At 38.8% G+C, this 20111-nt stretch overlaps 1 protein-coding gene across 2 annotated transcripts in view; it reads left to right on the plus strand.

The window, feature by feature from the left end:
- The window catches only part of LOC136127535 (organic anion transporter 7), a 33821-nt gene extending 15914 nt beyond the window's left edge, over positions 1-17907 (plus strand). The window contains exons 3-10 of one of the 2 annotated variants that reach the window (XM_065883090.1): positions 414-568; positions 671-839; positions 1897-2020; positions 12944-13059; positions 13730-13944; positions 15568-15676; positions 16133-16336; positions 17233-17907. In XM_065883090.1, coding sequence (XP_065739162.1) covers positions 414-568; positions 671-839; positions 1897-2020; positions 12944-13059; positions 13730-13944; positions 15568-15676; positions 16133-16336; positions 17233-17293 — 1153 coding nt within the window. In that variant the 3' untranslated portion in view covers positions 17294-17907. The remainder of the gene's footprint in view (positions 1-413; positions 569-670; positions 840-1896; positions 2021-12943; positions 13060-13729; positions 13945-15567; positions 15677-16132; positions 16337-17232) is intronic. The other variant, XM_065883091.1, reaches the window with a different exon arrangement.
- The last annotated feature ends 2204 nt before the right edge of the window (positions 17908-20111 follow it).

Genomic DNA, 20111 nt, shown 5'->3' on the forward strand with positions numbered 1-20111 from the left:
ATAATAAGTACTAGTGATGTAACATATAACATGATAAATATAATTAACACTGCGGTGTGTTATATATGAAAGCTGTTAGTACGGTAAATCCTAAGAGTTCTCATCACAAGGAAAATTTTTTTCTATTTCTTTAATTTTGTATCTATATGAGATGATGAATGTTCACTAAACACTGTGATAATCATTTCATGATGTATGTAAGACAAATCATTATGCTGTACGCCTTAAACTTGTCCAGTGCTGTATGTCAATTATATCTCAATAAAACTGGGGAAAAAAAGAAAAACAGAAAAATTTTTAAAATAAAATAAAAATAACAAAACATCCCCTAAATTTCAAAGTGTGTCTTCTTTTTGTTCATTTCTACAACAGGTTGTTACTATCACTATATCTAACCTGTTTCCATTTCTCAGGTTTGGGAGGAGGTTAATGCTCAGATGGTGTTTGCTCCAGCTCGCCATTACTGACACCTGTGCAGCCTTTGCTCCCACCTTCTTCATTTACTGCTCCCTACGCTTCTTGGCTGGGTTTTCTACCATGAGCATCCTGACAAATATTTCTGTGCTTAGTAAGTCAATACTTCGGGTCTTTGACATTTTCCAAGCCTTAACTTTGACTTTGAAATTCTAACTTTGTTTGAAGTCAAAATCCTGTTTGTGTTTTCTTTCAGTTGTAGAATGGACAGTGCCCCAATTCCAAGTCATGGGAATGACCATGTCAATCTGTGCTGCTTGCATGGGACAGATCACCCTAGGAGGACTAGCTTTTGCCATTCGAGACTGGCACACCCTTCAGCTGGTGTTTTCTGTACCATTATTTGTCTTCTTTCTTTCCTCAAGGTATAAGCTTTCTTACATCCTTCGTCTTAGAGGATCCTAGATGCAAGGTACCTGAAATTAGGATGCAAGAATTCTGGGTGGTCTTAGTCAACTCTTGAGCACATGCTCTACTAATCTGTGTCCTATGTACAATTAAAGAAGCAGAACGGGTAGGGTTGCCAGATAATACCAAGGACATTCAGTTAAACTTGAATTTTAGATAAAACAACAAACTTTTTTGTATAGTACGCCAAATATTGTATGGAGCATAGTTACACTAAAAATTATTCATTGTTTATATGAAATTTCTACTTACCTAAGAATTCTGTATTTTCATTTACTAACCAGATAAAATACAGTGTCTCATTAAAGTAAAATTTCAAATAAACAGCAAATACTTTTTAGTGTATGTCCAAAATATTGCATGGGACAGTCATACTCAAGAATTACCCATATTCACTGTCCATTCAAATTTAACTAAACACAGTGGATTTTCTTGTTGTTTGGGGTTTTATTTATTTATTTATGGCTGCCTTGGGTCTTCGTTGCTGCGCGCGGGCTCTCTCCAGTTGTGGCGAGTGGGGGCTACCCCTCGCTGCGGTGCGCGGGCCTCTCATCACGGTGGCCCCTGTTGTTGCAGAGCACGGGCTCCAAGGAGCACGGGCTTCAGTAGTTGTGGCACACAGGCTCAGTAGCTGTGGCGCACGGGCTTAGTTGCTCCACGGCATGTGGGATACTCCCGGACCAGGGCTCGAACCTGTGTCCACTGCATTGGCAGGCGGATTCCCAACCGCTGCGCCACCAGGGAAGCCCAAACACAGTGTTTTATTTGCTAAAACTGATAATATCCCCCTGAATAATGGGGGGAGGGCACTATGACTCCAACTCTATATTCCTGGCAGTCAGTGAAGGTGTACTGCATGGAGAGGTCATCTTCACAGCTTCCTAGTTATGGTACAAAAGAACCTAAGTTTATATTTCCTGGTATAACAAAACAAGAGATAGGTATTAGATGGGAGGGGAGAGGCATTTCAGGGCAATGAAAGTTGATGGCACCTCTGTTCTCTTCTTTGATCAGGTGGCTGGCAGAGTCTGCTCGGTGGCTGATTATCACCAACAAACCCGAGGAGGGCTTAAAGGAACTTAGAAAAGCTGCTCACAAGAATGGAAGGAAGAATGCTGGAGACGCTCTAACCATGGAGGTGAACAGGAGAGGGAGTTGGTTATGGAATATAGGAAACACATGACCTGACATATACACTAGTCGGCGTCCATAAAGTGAATAAAGGGTGGGAACACTGGTGTGGTCTGGGATCTTCTTACCTCTTTGTCCTGGTCTTCAAGAGCTGTCGACATGGCTTGAGTGAACACTAGGATGCTGATGTCGAAAGGACTGGATGGAGGTACTTTACTCAACAGAGGTAGATAACGCATATATGTGGAAGCTAGAAAAATGGTACAGTATTCGATTGTAAAGGTTGTTGTTCTCACTTTGTGTTAGAGAAAGTAACCGAAACGAATCCATTTCTTTCCAATTAACACTTCAATGTTTTTTTTTTTTTTCAGGATAGTAAGGCAAGTTGAAGGGCAGCTTAGTGACCATGCAGAATAGCGCATAAGGAGGCTTATTTGTCAAGTCAATCATATATGCTTCCATTCATGGTATATTTACTGAAAGGGCATTCTGTTCTATATAGGAAATACGGTAATGACCACAATAGTCCAAATCCCTGTTTCGCGGCGTTTACATTCTACTTATTACAAGTTCCAAGAACATGACTGAGTGGAAATGCTTCAGAGAGATCTTTCTCTTTTTTTATTTTCCTCCCCAGGTATGGAAGGCAGACGCTGCTGTATGTCATAAAGTAGACCATTCATCATGTCATGAATGTATAAATTATTTATTGAAAAATTATAATGTAGTAGGCATGGTGCTTGGTCATGAATAGCTGTATGAGTCAGAATTCCATTTTTCACAGAGTTTTAATATTAAAAAGAGAAATTTTAACATATATTTTCAAATAACTTTTATTGTGGTCAAAATGCATAGAATGAAATCTAAAAATTTTAACTGTACAATACAGTATTGTTAACTATGAGTACAATGAGCTCTAGGACTTTTTCATCTTGCATGACTAAAACTCTGTACCCATTAAACAACAATTTCTCAATTCCCTTGTCCCCAGTCCCTGGTGACCACCATTCTACTTACTGTTCTATTATTTTAATATTTTAGATACCTCATATAAGTGGAATCCTGCAGTATTTGTCCTTCTATGAGAACTATTTATCCTTTTGTGACTGACTTACTTCACTTAGCAAAATTTTCTAGATTCATCTATGATATAGCATATGGCAGGCTTTCCCCATCTTTATGGTTGAATAATATCCTATGGTATGAATATACTACATTTTCTTTATCCATTCATCCGTTAATGGGCATTTAGGTTGTTTCCATATGTGAATCGTGTGGCAATGAATATGAGTATGAAAATATCTCTTCAATATCCTGTGTACATTCTCTTGGCTATATAACCATAATTGATATCGCCAGATCATATGGTATTTCTGCTGTTAACTTTTTTGTTTGCAACGATAAGAGAATGAAAAGGATGCTAAAAGAGACAAGGAGAAACCATCTGCCCTCATTTAACAGGAAAAAGAGAGTGCTAGGAGCTAGACAGCCAAAGAGAAGCGATAAAACATTTCTGCAAATAAGTTCACTTACACGTGTGATAGATTTTTTAAAAAACACTTTACTGAGGTATGATTAACATACAAAGAGCTGTACGTATTTAATGTACACAACTTGATGTATTTGCAGATGAGTATACATCTAAATATCATCACCACAGTTTATGCAATAAACATATCCATTACCTCCTAAAACTCTCTCTGCCCTTTCTTCATTATTTTTTTGTGATAACACGCAACATAAGATCTACCCTCACAGCAACTTTTAAGTATACGGTACAGTATTATAACCCTGGACACTAGACTGTAAAGTAGATCTCTAGGATTGATTTATCTTGCACAACTGAAACTTTGTACTCTATGACAAATATTTCCCCATTTCTCACATCCCCCAGCACCTGGCAAACACCGTTCTACTCTCTGCTTCTTCGAGTTTGACTCTTTCAGATTCCTCGTATAAGTGGTATCATGTAGTATTTGTTCTTTTGCACATGGATTATTTTACTTAGCATAATGACCTCTAGGTTCATTATGCTGTGGGAAAGGGTGGAATTTCCTTCTTTTTATTGCTGAATAATATGCCATTTTACATATATATGTGTATACACACACACACACATATATGTATATTCTATTCATCCATGGATGGACATATAGGTTGTTTCCATATCTTAGTTATTGTGAATAATGATCCAGTGGACATGTGGGTGCAGATATCTCTTCAAGATCTTGATTTTAATTCCTTTGGATATACACCCAGAAGAGGGATTACAGGATAATATACTAGTTCTATTTTTAAATTTTTGAGGAAACTCCATACTGTCTTCATAGTGGCTACACCATTTCACATTCCTAACAGCAGTGTACAAGGGTACCCTTTTCTCCACATCTTCACCAACACTAATTACTTTTTTTTATAATTGCCATCCTAACTGGTGTGAAGTGATAACTCGTAATTTTGATTTGCCTTTCCCTAACAACTAGTGGTGTTAAGGACTTTTTCATGTACCTCTTGGCCACTTGTATGCTGTCTTTGAAGAAATGTGTATTCAGTTCGTATGCCAATTTTTTAATTAAGTTATTTGGCTTTTTTACTATTGAGTTGTACGAGTTTCCTATGTATTTTGGATATTAACCCTCGATAAGACATATGGCTTGCAAATATTTTCTCCCATTCTGTAGGTGCTTTTTCATTTCGTCAGTTATTTCCTAGCTGTGTAGAAGCTTTTCAGTTTGATGTATTTAGTACGATTTGTCTATTTCTGCTCATGGCCTGTGCTTTTGGTGTCACATCCAAAAAATTATTGCTAAGACCAATATCAACAAATTTTTCTCCTATGTTTTCTTTAGGAATTTTACAGTTTAGATCTTACATTTTATTCTGCAATCCATTTGTGTTGATTTTGTCTATAGTGTAAGTTTCCAGTTTCATTCCTTTGCATGTGGATATCCAGTTTTCCTAGCACCATTTATTGACAATATCCTGTCCCCATTGTGAATTCTTGGCACAACTGTCAGAAATCAATTGTCTGTATATGTATGAGTTTATTGCTGGGCTCTCTATTCTGTTCCGTTGGTCTATATGTCTGCTTTTGTGCCAGTATCACACTCTTGGTTACTGTGGCTTCGTAATATATTTTGAAATCAGAATATGTGATGCTTCCAGCTTTGTTTCTGTTCAAAAATGCTTTGACTGTGGGGACCGTCTGTGTTTCCATATGAATTTTAGGATTGTTTTTTCTATTTCTGTAGAGGATGCCATTGGGATTTTGACAGGGATTTATTGAATCTGCATATTGCTTTGTGTTGTATGGACATCTTAACAGTATTAATTTATTTGTTTAATCCATGAACATGATGTCTCTCAATTTTCTAGTATCTGCCTTAATTTCTTTCTTCAGGGATTATAGTTTTCAGTATACAAGTCTTTCACCTCCTTGGTTAAGTTTATCCCTAAATACTTTATTATTTTGATGCTACTGCAAACAGGATTGTTTTCTTAATTTTATTTTTAGACAGTTTGTGGCTGGTGTATAGAAATATAACTGATTTTATATGTTAATTTTGTATCCTGCAACTTTACTGAATTCATTTATTAGTTCTAACAATTTTTTGGACATGTATTAGGGTTTTCTACAAATTAGATCATGTTGCCTTCAAACAGACAATTTTACTCCTTCCTTTCTGATTTGAATGCCTTTTATTATTTTTTTTCTTACCTAATTGTTCTGGCCAGGACTTCCAGTCTTACATTGAAGTGTGATCCTTGTCCTGTTCCAGATCTTAAGGGAAAAGCTTTCAGTTTTTCACCATAGAGTACGATGTTAGCTGTGGGCTTTATATACATGGCCTTTCATGTAAGTTCCTTCAATATCTAATTTGTTGAGAATTTTTACCATAGAAGTGCATTGAATTTTGTCAAATGTGTTTTCTGCATTTATTGAGGTAATCACATGATCTTTAGCCTTCATTCTGTTAATCTGGTGTATTGCATTGATTTGCTTATATTGAACCATCCTTGCATCCCAGGAATAAAGCCCACTGGGTAATGGTGCACGATCCTTTCAATATGCTGTTGGATTTGGTTTGCTAATATCTTGATGATTTTTTCAACTATGTTCTCCAGGAATATTGGCCTGCATTTTTCTTTTCTTTTCTTTTCTTTTCTTATGGTATCTTTGTCTCACTTTGGTATCAGGATCATATTGGTCTGACAAAATGAGTTTAGAACTGTCCCTGTCTTCTATTTTTTGGAAGAGTTTGAGAGGATTGGCATTAATTAATTAATATCTAATTAATTAATCTTCAAATGTTTGGTAGAATTCACCTGAAAAGCCCTATGGTGTTAGGCTTTTGTTTCTGGAATTTTTAAAATTACTGCCACATACTCTTTATTAGTTATTGACCTATTGAGGCTTTCTGTTTCTTCTTGATTCAATCTTTGTGGGTTATATGTCATATCTTTGTGTTGCAGTGATCCTTTTATCATTATAAATTACCTTCTTTGTCTCTTGTGACAGTATTCGATTAAAGTCTATTTTATGTATACAAGTTGACTATCCCTGCTCTCTTTTGGTTATCATTTGCATGGAATGTCTTTTTTTACCTGTTCACTTTATGTCTACTGTGTTTTTAAATCTAAAGTGACTGTCTTACAGATAGCATAACATTGGATCTTTTTTTTAAAAATTCATTCAGCCACCCTATATCTTTTGATGGATGAGCTTAATCCATTTACATTTAAAGTAATTATTGATAGGTAAGTATTTACAATTGATAAATTGTTTTCTCTCTGTTTTATTGTTCTTTTTTCCTCTCTTCTATTGCTATCTTCCCTTGTGATTTGATTTTTTATAGTGATATACAATACTTTGATTCTTTTCTGTTTTTATTTTGTATATCTACTGTAGGTTTTCTCTTTGTTGTTTCCATGAGACTTGCATAAAACTTCTTATAGTTATAACAGTCTATTTTAAGCTGATAACAACTTAAATTCTATTATGAGCAAAAACTATACTTTTACTTTCCCTAAACACATGTTTGATGTTATTAATGCCAGAATTCACTTCTCTCAAATCATGTATCTATTAATAATTTTTGTGGTTCTAGTTATTCTTAACAGTTTTGTCTTTTAACTTTTATACTAGTGTTAAAGAAATTTACATGCCACCATTACGGTATTAGATTATTCTGTATTTGTCTTATATTTACTTTAACCATAGAGATTTTTACTTTCATATTCTTTCGTGTTGCTGTTTAGTATCTTTTTCATTTCAACTTCCTTTACCCCTTCCTGTAAGGCACATCTATTAGTGACAAATTCCCTCAGTTTTTCTCTGGGAAAGTTTTTATCTTCCTCATTTTTAGAGGACATTTTTGCTGGGTACTCCATTCTTGGTTGGCAGGTTTTTCTCTCAGTACTTTGAATATATTATTCCACTCTTTCCTTTCCTACAGAATTTCTGCTGAGAAATCCACTGATGGTCTTATAGTTTTGTTGAGTGTGGTAAGTCGCTTTTCTCTTGCTGCTTTCAAAATTCTCTCTTTATATTTCACTTTTGAGTATTTAGTTATAATATGTTTCCATGTAGACCTCTTTAGGGTCTACCTACTGGGAGTCCTTTGTGCTTCGTGAATCTGAATATCCACCACTCTCCCCAGAGAAGGGAAGTTTTCATCCATTATTTCTTTAAATGAGCTTTCTGGTCCTTTCTCTCTCTCTTCTCCTTATGTGATTCCTATAATGTGTATATTGATTTTTTTATATTGTTCCATAAGTTCCTTAGGCTGTCTTCACGCTTTTCCATTCTGTTTTCTTTCTGTTCCTCTGACTATGTAATTTCAAATGGCCTGTCTTTGAGTTCATAGGTCCTTTATTTTGTTTGATCAAATATGCTGTTGAAGCTCTTAATTGAATTTTTTAGTTCATTTATTATATGCTTCAGCACCAGAATTTCTGTTTGGTTCTTTTTTATGGTTTCTGTCTCTTCGTTGAACTCCTTATATTCTTTATGTGTTGTTTTCCTTGTTTCATTTTGTTGTCTTTCTGGGTTCTCTTGCAGCTCACTAGCTTCTTTATGATTATTGTCAAATATTTGTAGGCAGTCTGTAGATCTACACTTCTTAAGAACTGGTTACTAGTGCTTTATTTTGTTCTTTTGGTGATGTCATGTTTTCCTGATTCTTTGTGATCTTTGCAGCCTTGTATTGGTGTTTGTGCATATGAAGAAGCAGTTATTTCTTCCAGTCTTTACAGTCTGGCTTTGGCAGGGAAGCTCTTCACCAGTCCCTGGAAATTCTGGGCAGGCCACTTGGCAGAGACTACAGGTGGGCCAGTTAGCAGGGTTCAATAGTGGTCCTACTGCCTCAGTCCACATATGGCTGTGCCTTCAGCCAGGGTCTGCAGGTGGGAGGGCCCACTGCTAGCGTCCATGGAGAGGCAGAACTTGTTCTGGGGTCTGTGGCCAGGCCTGGTGCCATTGTCTGTGGACAGGCTAGATGCCAGACTCCACAGGTGCTGTTGTTGGTAGGCAAGTTTCATTTCATGGTGCCTGGATGGGCCTGCTGCTGGTCATGGGCCAAAGGCAGGTCTGGTGATGGGATCCACAGGCAGACATGTTGTTGGGGTCCTGAGAAGGGTGGCGTGGTGCCTGGGGTTATTACACAAATGCAGTGGCCCTGAGAGGCCCTGAGATGATAAAGAGCCATTGGCATAGTCCTTTTTTTTTGTAAATGTTTATTTATTTATTTATTTATTTTTGGCTGTGCTGGGTCTTCATTTCTGTGGGAGGGCTTTCTCTAGTTGCGGCAAGCGGGGGCCACTCTTCATCGTGGTGCATGGACCTCTCACTATCGCGGCCTCTCTTGTTGCAGAGCACAGGCTCCAGAGGTGCAGGCTCAGTAGTTGTGGTTCACAGGCCTAGTTGCTCCACGGCATGTGAGATCTTCCCAGACCAGGGCTCGAACCTGTGTCCCCTGCATTGGCAGGTGGATTCTCAACCACTGCGCCACCAGGGAAGCCCCAGCATAAGTCCTTTTTTAAAAGAAATTTTGAAATTTAGGTGGAGCTCTATGGCACTCTGAGACTGTATCAATATATACCTGACTTATAGGAAATTATTTTGGGCCAACTAACATCTTGGAAGTATCTTTAGTTCCAAGCCCACACCTAGTATTCTGCCTGCCAGGTTGGTCCAATCCAAAGAATTAAAGCTTAAATCTTACAGGAAAGTTATTTGCCAGGTAAATAACAAAAAATAAGTGTTACGAGCTGGAAGAAAGAAAGGAACAATGCATTATCAGGGTAAATGGCAAATGACAATCACCTCAGTGCCAAGAAGAAGAAAGACAACATTGTACAAGAGGAACAAATGAAATTTGGTTAAGGAACTGGATTCTATGCATGAATGAGTACCCAAAATTGCCTTAATTTCATTTTTTAAATTTTGTAAAGATTATTCAGAAATCTGTGGTCTTAGTCATGTTTAACCTCCGTCTGACAGATTGCCAAACACATTCACTCCAGACAATCCTTCTTACTTAAAGCTGTTCCCCTTCATATCAATAACAATCCATTGATTAATCCAGTTTTGGCCGTCTTGGAGTCCAGTAAATGATAAACCTTTCCTCTGCCTAAATCACACCCACCTGAGGGATAGCTAATGTGCTCAGAAAGATGACAACAAAAACTTACGTTTTTCACTACAGTGAAAACTGAAATAGAGGAAGTGTCTAAATTTCAAGCAACAATAAGTTTGCTAACACTTCAACCCACAACTGAACTTATTCACAAGTGCCAGGTTTTTCCACAGATGCAGAGCCTGCGTTGCTAAATATAAGGTGTGACCCAGGCAGCAAATCTGAATGAATTTTCATTCTAAAGGCATTCTGGGTCACTGAAGCATATCCATTGCATTCTCCTAATTTACCAGTCAAATACCTCAGTCCTCCAAGAGGCAGTGAGGGTAGGTATAAAGTGAAAGTGGTCTGTAGTATTACTCTTTCAAAGTCTTTCTTCTTGGAAACATGAAGATTATGAAGAAAGTGCCCCTACCCTAAGCCACCAGTGTTTCTCAGGCAACTTCTTTTTGGTCAGTTCTTATTTCAGTCATCCTTTGGCAGATTCATTTTTCCATCTTTTCTTTCTTTACCTTTTAATAAATTGTCCTCCTCCCCTGCTCATTTCATTCTACTGGTTCTGGTATTTCAATGCAATTGTGGTCTTATCTACCTTCCTTCCTGCTCTAAACTCTGTACATTCCAAATTCTGATACTCTCCTCTTACCTCTGCTCTGTCCAATTTCCTCCTCCTATTCCTGTGTGACAGTCTTTTTCAGTCTTCTTTTCTATTGTCCTAATTGTTTCAGACCCAGTAGAAACACAAGAACTCATGCTCCACAGTAGCCCAGCCTGAAATACACTTCAGGCTGTATAACAAATACACTTTCTTAAAGGATCCCAAGGTGCACTGTCCAATCAAACCATTAAAAAGTATTCAATTGAAACTCGATTCTCACAAACTCAATGATGGCACACTTGTGTGATGGTAAGTGACATGGCAACTATGAGAGAACAACACAAATTTCTCCCCAGAATCCTCCGCAGGTTTCTCTTACATCCATAAAACTTCAGAGTTTTCCCAGCTATTCTACATTAAGAGACATTTCTTTCTAGATATCATAAATTGTAATTTTGAAGAAATAAATGTCCATTTTCTCCATTTCTGATCTCATTGACAAACATCTTCTCAAAGCTCTCCCGATCCATGTTTTATACCTATATTGGTTCTTGAATTTCAAGTCTTTCAGCTTCTAAATGCATTCCACCCTCAGCCAGTTTCTTCCACCCTCCCTGTCGTCCCTCTTTCTTTTTGTCTTCCTCTTTCCCTTCCAAATTTATTTCAGGACTACTTGATGACAGACCCTGTGACAGTCGCAGAGGGGAAAAGTCTACAGTTTCTATCTTCATAAAGATCACACTCAACAAGTAAAATGGGCTTGATAAAGTCTCTTTGAATTAAAGCAAGGGTGGAATGTGACTGTCAAGGAGGAATATATAATCTGAACTGCAGATATGTGGGCAATGAATGCATCTTGGAAGTAGTTATATCTGAAATGGGTCTTACAGGTTAAGGTAGAACTATCCAGGTTTAAACCAGGCAGAGAGATGATTAAATTTGCAGTTGAGAGCAGTCCAAATGACTTACAGAGGGGTCAAACCAGGGTGTGCTGGTAAATGTTTAACACTTAACATTACAAGAGGAAAAGAAGCATGGACTCAGATTTGTGGCAATTATCAATTTCCGTGGTGTGACTATTACCACCACAGTGAGTTTCATGCCACCAACAAGATGGCAACTGCTTTACAAACTATCTAAAAATTTAACAAAGGGTTTTTGTGAATTTTTACACACTGATTCCAGAACGCCACTGGGCAAGGGCTCAGACGAGGGCTGTTTCATGCTTTTTACCCCAGGATAGTGTTATGAGTGGTACAAAGCACTTTTTAAGCAAGAAAATGAAGTGAAGGTCAGAGAGAAAAGTACCTTTTAAAAAGTGAAGATACAGCAGGCTCCCATTTGAATACGGGCCTCTTTTCCCCTGAATAAGGATTTTACCAGGTAGGAGGAAGTCCTTGAGCTCCTGTAAGTGATCTGGCATCGCCCCCCAAATACATCTGCTAACACTATTCACGTCTCTGCTTGCTCACCAAAAACGAACGGCCAGTGTAAAATAACCACACCATATCCCAAACTTTAACTTTGATATTGGATGTAATTTAAGGCTAGTCTTGCAGGCATTGCATCCCTCATCTGGCCCAAGTTTAAAGTATTATTTGAGCACATTCTTACATTATCATCCATGACAATGGCCTGTGGTCATGGGATTCTGGTGTTAGATGCAATCCTGACTCCTCTCTTCTAAAAGTGTAAGTCCAATATTTCACTATTTGGGCTTGTTCTTTAAATGAAAGGACATTCTTGCATGTGTAGGTCCTCAGTTAGGGTGGCCTTTCATTTCTCTGAATTCCTCATGGAATTATTCCAATGGACTTCATGGTACATTTTCATTTGTAGAGGTGGGATAAGAATTCAGACTATACTGTTTGAATAACTAATAAGTAAGTATCTGAGGTATGCTGGATATAATTCCTTATGCATATTTTTAGCCTCCTGTATGGACCAGGAAATCCTTGTGAGGGAAATGCCATTATTTTTCTCCACCTCTTCTCCTCCTACTCTGATTCTTCTACCTGTTCTTCTTTTAAATGACAAGTAAATTGAGTTTTAGAAATATTTAATTACCTTCCTCAAGGTATATACCTAGCATGTTGCAGGGCTATTAAGTAACTCCAGATTACAACCAACTCTGGGTTTAAATCATTCTATACCAAGATCTCTCCTAATTTCATCCTCAGTTTTAATTCTAGGCATCTCATTCATGGAGGCACAACATGCCAGGATTTCCCCCAAAGTGACTGAGAAAAGAACCAAAATAAAGATTCTCAGGAAATGTTCTTTTTCCTGAGATAAGCAGTTTCTCTGCACAGGACAGCCAGCCAGCTGATAACCAAGCTTAGTTCTCAGGTCTTTCATGCCCATCTGGCACAAATGGAGCTTTGGAACATAATCCAAGCAACTCTGCATTTGATTCCCTTTCTAATATGAGTATCTAAGGTACACTCCCTTTCTGATGCCCTGTAGTCCTCTCGAATCTTGTGTTTGAATATTTTTGTTGCTGCATCATTTCCTTCAGTCCCCTTTAACTCTGTAATTCTCTAGTCATACCACTTTTACTCCTGTCATTACATCCTCAGTGGCTATATTTTCCAGCAGACGGAAAGGGACATCATCTATCTTGTCATCTGTTGAGGGCCTCACAGTGCCTCCCGTTGTGTGACAACTGAACGGTCTGCTGTTGTTGTTGTTGAAGGTCGTGAGATCCATCCTGCAGGAAGAGCTGGAGGCCGCACAGACCAAACCTTCTGTGTTTGACTTGTTCCGCACACCCAACCTGCGTAAGAGCATCTGTCTCCTGTCCTTTGTGAGGTGGGCTTCTCAGAATGCGTGAGGGATGCTAAAATAGTGGAGACATGAATCTATCCCATATCAAAGGATACAACATGTTGTGGGAACAGATTTGAGATAAAATACAGAGGAAGCCATAATGATAATTGCTGTGTTTAGAGTAGTCAAAGAGTTATGAAAAATACTGACCCAGAGCTATTTATACAACGGCGGGTTTTGTTTATCATATCACCCTACCAATCTCATCACTGGAAACTGAGACTGAGAACTTCAGTCACGGTACAGACATTGGCTTTAACTTTCTTCACTTGTTTGTTTCCATTTTAACGGAGGTAAAATTACAAGCAGTAAAGTGCACAAAGATATACATCTCAATGAATATTTCCATATGTAAATATGCAACCATCACCCAGATAAAGATATAGAAAAAAGCTCTAAAACACTAGAAGGCTCCATCATGCATCCTCCACAAAAAACACTCCAAACCCTCCCCCAAAACTTAACAATAATTAGGAGCTCCAATTTTAGAATTTTAAAATCATCACCTTGCGAGGAATTATTCCATAAAATAGACCATGTTTTTATACTTTAAAACCAACTATTGGCTGCGTGGCTAATATTTATTATCATCATTTGTAAGACAAAGGCTCTAAACCTTATGATAAGTGTCTTTCATTTTTGTTCACCACAGATTTGCAAACTTCATGTCCTTTTTTGGCCTGATTCTCCACCTCCAGTACATAGGGAGCAATGTTTTCCTGTTCCAGGTTCTTTTTGGTGCAGTCAACCTCCCAGCCAATTATGTTGCATTTTTGGCACTGAATCACCTGGGCCGTCAAGTAAGCCAGACGCTCTTCATGTTTCTCCTTGGAGTCTCCATTCTGGCCATCACATTTGTGCCTCAAGGTGAGAAGAGAGCACAGGTTGAAATAAGAAAATGTCTTACCTCAGAGATTTGAAGACAGGATCCGAAGGCAGAACGAAGTGAAGACTAGGGTTCTAAGGATTTTCCAGAACCAATCTGAGGATTTAGGATAGATTCTGTCATTAAGTGGCTGAGAAAGAGGCAAAGGTCCGTGAAAGTCAGTTCAGACATGTGCTTGTCTTCATCATATCAGAGATGTGTTTGGTAATTGGTGACATTTATTGCTGACAGTTTCTCTGGGAGAGCAATTGATCACTTTCTCTTTGGCCAGTCACACTTGTAACTGTAAATGACAGTGTTATGTCACTATATATAATTATATCTCATGTGAGGACACAGCTGTCACTTCCTTTATCTGGTCTCTTTCTTATTACTACAGTTTCAGTGAAAATTTACTCCCTGATTGTATGTATCCACTCTTGTGTCTGGAATTAGGTCGCCATAACTGCAACCCTGGTCCCAGGGTGTCATCTTGACTCTAAGGTATTTTTAATCCTTTGTCTTCGAGCATAGAAGGTACAGAGAGTAGGAAAAAGGCATTAAGCTGTTAACAGCCTCTCTTAAAATCAATTTTACTAAATTAAATGACCATATGTAATTCATAGGGGAACCCAGGTGGTCACCATGCTTCAGCTAGCTCCCAGTGCAGTGATGCACTTTACAGGATCCCATCTTGAATATCAGCATCAACGCAAATTTGCTGCCTTACAACAGAGCTCACTCCCACGTTGTCACGCTTTCATGATTTTTTGTTTGTTTGTTTTGCGGTACGCGGGCCTCTCACTGCTGTGGCCTCTCCCGTTGCGGCGCAGGCTCAGCGGCCATGGCTCACGGGCCCAGCCGCTCCGCGGCATGTGGGATCCTCCCGGACCGGGGCACGAACCCGTGTCCCCTGCACCAGCAGGCGGACTCTCAACCACTGCGCCACCAGGGAAGCCCGAGCCCCATTCTCTTATTACTCTCTACTGCATTATTAGCCCCATGTCAACATTGTGTAAACACCCAGGTTTTGAACTCCTGGAGGATATTGACGAGTCTTACATCCATCAGTAATTGCTCATATAATACTCCTATGTTATACATGAAAGGCAGAGGAGACACTGGACAGAGTAAATGAAAGCAAACTCTTGCTGGGTTTTTGTTCCCCTTTCCATCTTTGGCAAATTTCTGAAATCTCTGATATGTAGGAAGAGTTGATGCAATAACTCAGGTTTTTAATTTCTTATTTAAGTTGTAATATTTCTCAGCTATTAGGCTGTGCACATTCTCTGCCCCTGTGTGCTTTCTCTACCAGGTATTTAACACATGCAAGTGTCTCCAACTGTCTTTTTCTTTTTAAATATTTATTTATTTACTTATTTGGCTGCACTGCGTCTTAGCTGCAGCACGCGGGACCTTCATTGCCATGCGCAGGATCTTCAGTTGCGGCATGTGGGATCTAGTTCCCTGACCAGGGGTCGAACCCAGGACCCCTGCGTTGGGATCGTGGAATCTTAGCCACTGGACCACCAGGGATGTCCCCCAACTGTGCCTTTTTCATTTATAATTTGGTGGATGATTTCTTCAGCTCAGATTTCCTGAGTCTCACTTGTCTTCTTCTCCAGAAATACAGACCTTGCGTGTGGCTTTGTCAACTTTGGGAATAGCAGTTTCTTCTATGGCTCTCATGTGTTCTTTTGCCCATGGAAATGAACTAGTCCCCACCATTGTCAGGTACACAATCTCATGGAAGCTCTATCAGGGTCAAAACAGACCTTTCCCAGCTAATCAAGACTTATAGTGGAAAGAAAACTAATCTGATTCATTATCAAAAGCATTGATTATAATAATATTAACAAAAATTATAGCCAAAATTTTTGTTAAAATCTCACTTTTGTCAGGCATGAGTTAAGCCCTTTAATGTATCATCTCCCATAATCTGCTGAACCATTAAAGGGTAGGTGCTGTTGGTAAGAGTATTTTTTCAATAATGAAAACATATCTTAATGCACTTGTGCACTTGAAAGATTTGTGAGCAAACAAGAGCATATTTTAAACGTAAGGGTACGTCATCAGCCTTCATCTAAATATTGCTGAGGTGTCTCCCATAATCAAAGCAAAATAATAAATCACAAGTTACTTGTACGGATTTATACCAGATTATTTTTGTATTGTTGTTTGCACTCCAAGGGTAACAGCCTCAGGATTCATGGGAATTGCTTCTAATATTGGGGCAGCCCTGGCTCCCCTCCTGATGATCCTAACAGTATATTCTCCCCACCTACCCTGGCTCATCTATGGAGTCTGCTCCATCCTCGCTGGCCTTGTTGTTCCACTCCTCCCTGAAACCAGGAATAAGCCTCTGCCTGACTCCATCCAGGATGTGGAAAAGGAGTGAGTAAACCGCTGGCTCTCCCTTAGGGTTGCTGTGTGATGTAGGCTCGTGCTAGGAGGGCAAGGCACCGTGCAGGGTCATTGTCCCCAGAAGGCTTACACCTAGACTACTCCAGGTGGTCAGTGCGTTTGGTTTAGCTACAGCCTCATCCCTCCTCACAGTGACCTCAGACTCCCCCAAGCCTCCCTAGATCACACAGACCAACACCAGTAGGCACCAGTAGGTTTAGTGATGAAGAAGCCAAAATTAATGCCCTCATGTGACATACATACCCTTGAAAGCGTTTCACAAACATGCACAGATCCAGACATCAGATTCTCATCCCTCAGATCCTGGCAGCCCTCAGCCCAGTGAGGGCAGTGACCTCCCTGAGATTGCTGGTGTCTGTAGGTCTGTGACCTGCCCTGGTCGCTGAAGATCTGAGGGAGATCAGGGAGAGGACAAGAGCCCCTTCCACAGGTGACAATATATCTCAGGGGAAGGAGTCCTACTGTGTTGCCTGTAAGATTCAGACCACCTGGTTTTCACTGGGAATGAAAGTGTTAGGAAAAGAGAGGAAAAGGGTGGTAGTTATTGGTATTTTTAAGTGATCAAGAATTTGAAAGGGTTTAAATACTTTAATATACTTCCCTTGCCTCTTCCAAAGACCCCGTTAGCCAATACCATGGTGTCCAAGGGTGAGCGCTGAAACTATCAAAGCTGCCTCTCCAGATTCTGCCCTGGGAGCTTGGCTTTTTTCTTCACAAAATCTACTCAAATTCTCAGGGCAGGTGTCATGGTTTTTATCAAAGCTCGTGGACCAAGAATCAGCTTGCTCTAAAGAATGCAGGACATAGATGTTTTTCCATGTTTTTAAAATTTTGTTTGTTTGTTGTTTTCATTGTATTTGTTCTAGGAGAAAAGGCTCAAGAAAAGCAAAGCAGGAAGATACTTCCATGAAAGTGACACAGTTTTAAAGGATTCCAGGAACTAACTGCTAATCAAAGAGCGAGATAAACAAGAAAAATTAGGATCATTCCCAGATATTGGCAAAATTTGGAAAACAAATAAATAAAAAGATATAAAGGAAAAATGGACCCCATTTACAATTGCAGTTCTAAATAACTATATATAAAATGCCTATGACTACTCATAATAAGAAGTCTGAGGAAAGTCATAATACTTTTAAAGGGATCATAATAAAATATGTGTATAACTGTAGAACCCTAGCATGTTTCTGGAAAGAAAGAATAGTATTTAAAACACTGATTCTGCTCTAATTAATGACAGAGTAATTGATGTAATGATTACTTTGGGGACAATCTGAAAAAGTTCCAAATATATCTACAAATTAATTATAGACAAGATCCAGAAAAATGAAGTTTATGGAGGGAAAGTGGTGCAAGTATTCGGGGCAGCATACGCTGAAATGAAATGTAGATGCATTTACAAATCAAAAGAAGTCCAGAATGAGACGGTGGTGTGTAGAACACTTAAAATTTGATAATTTGGGCATCATAAATCACTGGTAGAAAAAATGATTATGTAATAAATATCATTAACTAACTTTAGAAATAAATGACTAATAATTTGATTTCATTCTCTAAACCAAAAAAATATATATTCCATATGGTTAAAATGACAAATGGAACAATTAAGCCATGTTATTCAATAGAAAACGTGGGTACAAAGTCTTGGGATTAAGAAAACGTTCTGATAAGGAAAGCAAATGCCAACGATTTAAATATAGGTAGATTTGACTAAATACTCATTTAAAACCTCTATTGGACAAAACTCGAAAAACTTATGGGAGAAGTCTAGAAAAAATATTCACCAGAATGATAAAAGCTGTTAACTTTTAGTGGTGTACCTTTATGAGATTTTACTTTCTTCTTTGTAAGTTTCTGTACTCTAAGTTTTAAAAGGATAACGCAGCATTCTAAAATATTATAAGATACTATCAAAAATAAACTGCAAAAGACAAGTTAACAATTTTCAAAATTATTCTATATTAATATGTAGGATTCTAATAAATATTCATGAAAGAATACATAATTCAATATTAGATGGTCAAAAGGCAAGAGCATATAATTTTCAAAAGAAAAAAATCCTATGACTAATAAATTTATGAAAAACTGTACAAAACCACTGAAATTTAAAGACATGCAAGCTAAGTAAAATACCAACTTTTCTGAAGAATGTAAATGGAAACTTGCTAATTGATGGTGGAGTTATAAAATAACATATACCACACAACTGCACAAAACAGAATGGTGTCATTATAAAGAGCTTTAAAAATCTTTCATTGATTCAGCAACCATTTATTCAGCATGTAATAGTTACCAAGCAGTATGATAGGAACCTTGGATACAAAGAAGAAATGAAAAAAAAATGTATAAAAACAGATGTAGCAGATATTAGTCTCTGTGTACTGGCGTGGCATCACATTTTTATTTTCTATGGGCAAAGAAAATTTATTTTAAAGTCCTCATTCCCTCCAGGCTGGTAGAAAATTGCAAATCAGTTACTTTGGGAAATTATTTCCACAAGACTTCCACACCAGAGCTATCCAGATTCCAGGAGTATATACGGTTACAAGGAGGAGCTGCACTGGTTATCGGTTACCTGTTCAAAGAGGTTACTACCAGACCAGTAGACACTCAAGTGCAGCAATTCTGCCATTCACACCACAATGAAATGTTGGAATCTGGGGCTTCTCATCTGACAGCTCAGCTCCTTTTACAGCCACAATGGAAGGGGTCTTCTGTTTCCATAGAGTGTTGCCAGGGCTCAGGACTGGGTTCCTGCTCCCCCAGAACCTACAAGCACTCCTCCATCCTCAGACTTCCTAGACACTCAACTTCTTTCTCTTATTAGCTCTTCCACACATACCTTCTAGTTACCCCATGGGCTTTAGTTTTTGAAACACAATCAAGTCAATCAGTCTTACAGTCTTTTTTTTTTAATTTCAGTTCTTTTTAAAATAAATTTATTTTTTTAGTTTTGGCTGCGTTGGGTCTTCATTGCTGTGCAAGGGCTTTCTCTAGTTGCAGCGAGCGGGGGCTCCTCTTCGTTTGGTGCACACGCTTCTTATTGCGGTGGCTTCTCCTGTTGCGGAGCTCAGGCTCTAGGTGCGCGGGCTTCAGTAGTTGTGGCTCAGGGGGTTAGTTGTTCCACGGTATGTGGGATCTTCCCGGACCAGGGCTTGAACCTGTGTCCCCTGCATTGGCAGGCGGATTCTTAACCACTGCACCACCAGGGAAGCCCCAGTCTTACGTCTTCTTTTGCCTTTTCCCTGCCAAATGACTTCCAAGAGATCAAGAAGCACAGAAATTACCACTTGCAGAAAGTGGGAAAGAGAGAAAGGGAATGCCAAGGAATTATCAATAATGAATGTCATTGGTTTCTCTGGTCTTCTTCCTAATGCATTGTTCGATATCCCATCAGGAGAAAGACTAGACAGCATCTATTGTGCATCACCCCAAAGGCTAGCTTGGCTGCCAGTCCATAAAATCTGATGTTTCACGGCAGATAAAGTCCCACAGGTCCTCATGGGTCTTTGACGTTACACCAGCAGCTGCGGCCCAGCAGATGCTCTGTGATACAGAGAGGAGAGTGAGGTATATTTTGGTGGAGAAGTATAGTAAGCACAAGTATAGAAAATTGTGGTGAGAGGGTTGGGGAATTTTCCTTTCAGTCTGACACAGAGTTGCAGGGTCATTCTTCAAAAACGTCCAATCTGTCATTGTTCTGTAACGGGATCATGAGTGAACATGTTTCGTTTACTCTACATTT

Source organism: Phocoena phocoena, chromosome 8, assembly GCF_963924675.1.
Source record: "Phocoena phocoena chromosome 8, mPhoPho1.1, whole genome shotgun sequence".
Lineage (NCBI taxonomy): Eukaryota > Metazoa > Chordata > Mammalia > Artiodactyla > Phocoenidae > Phocoena > Phocoena phocoena.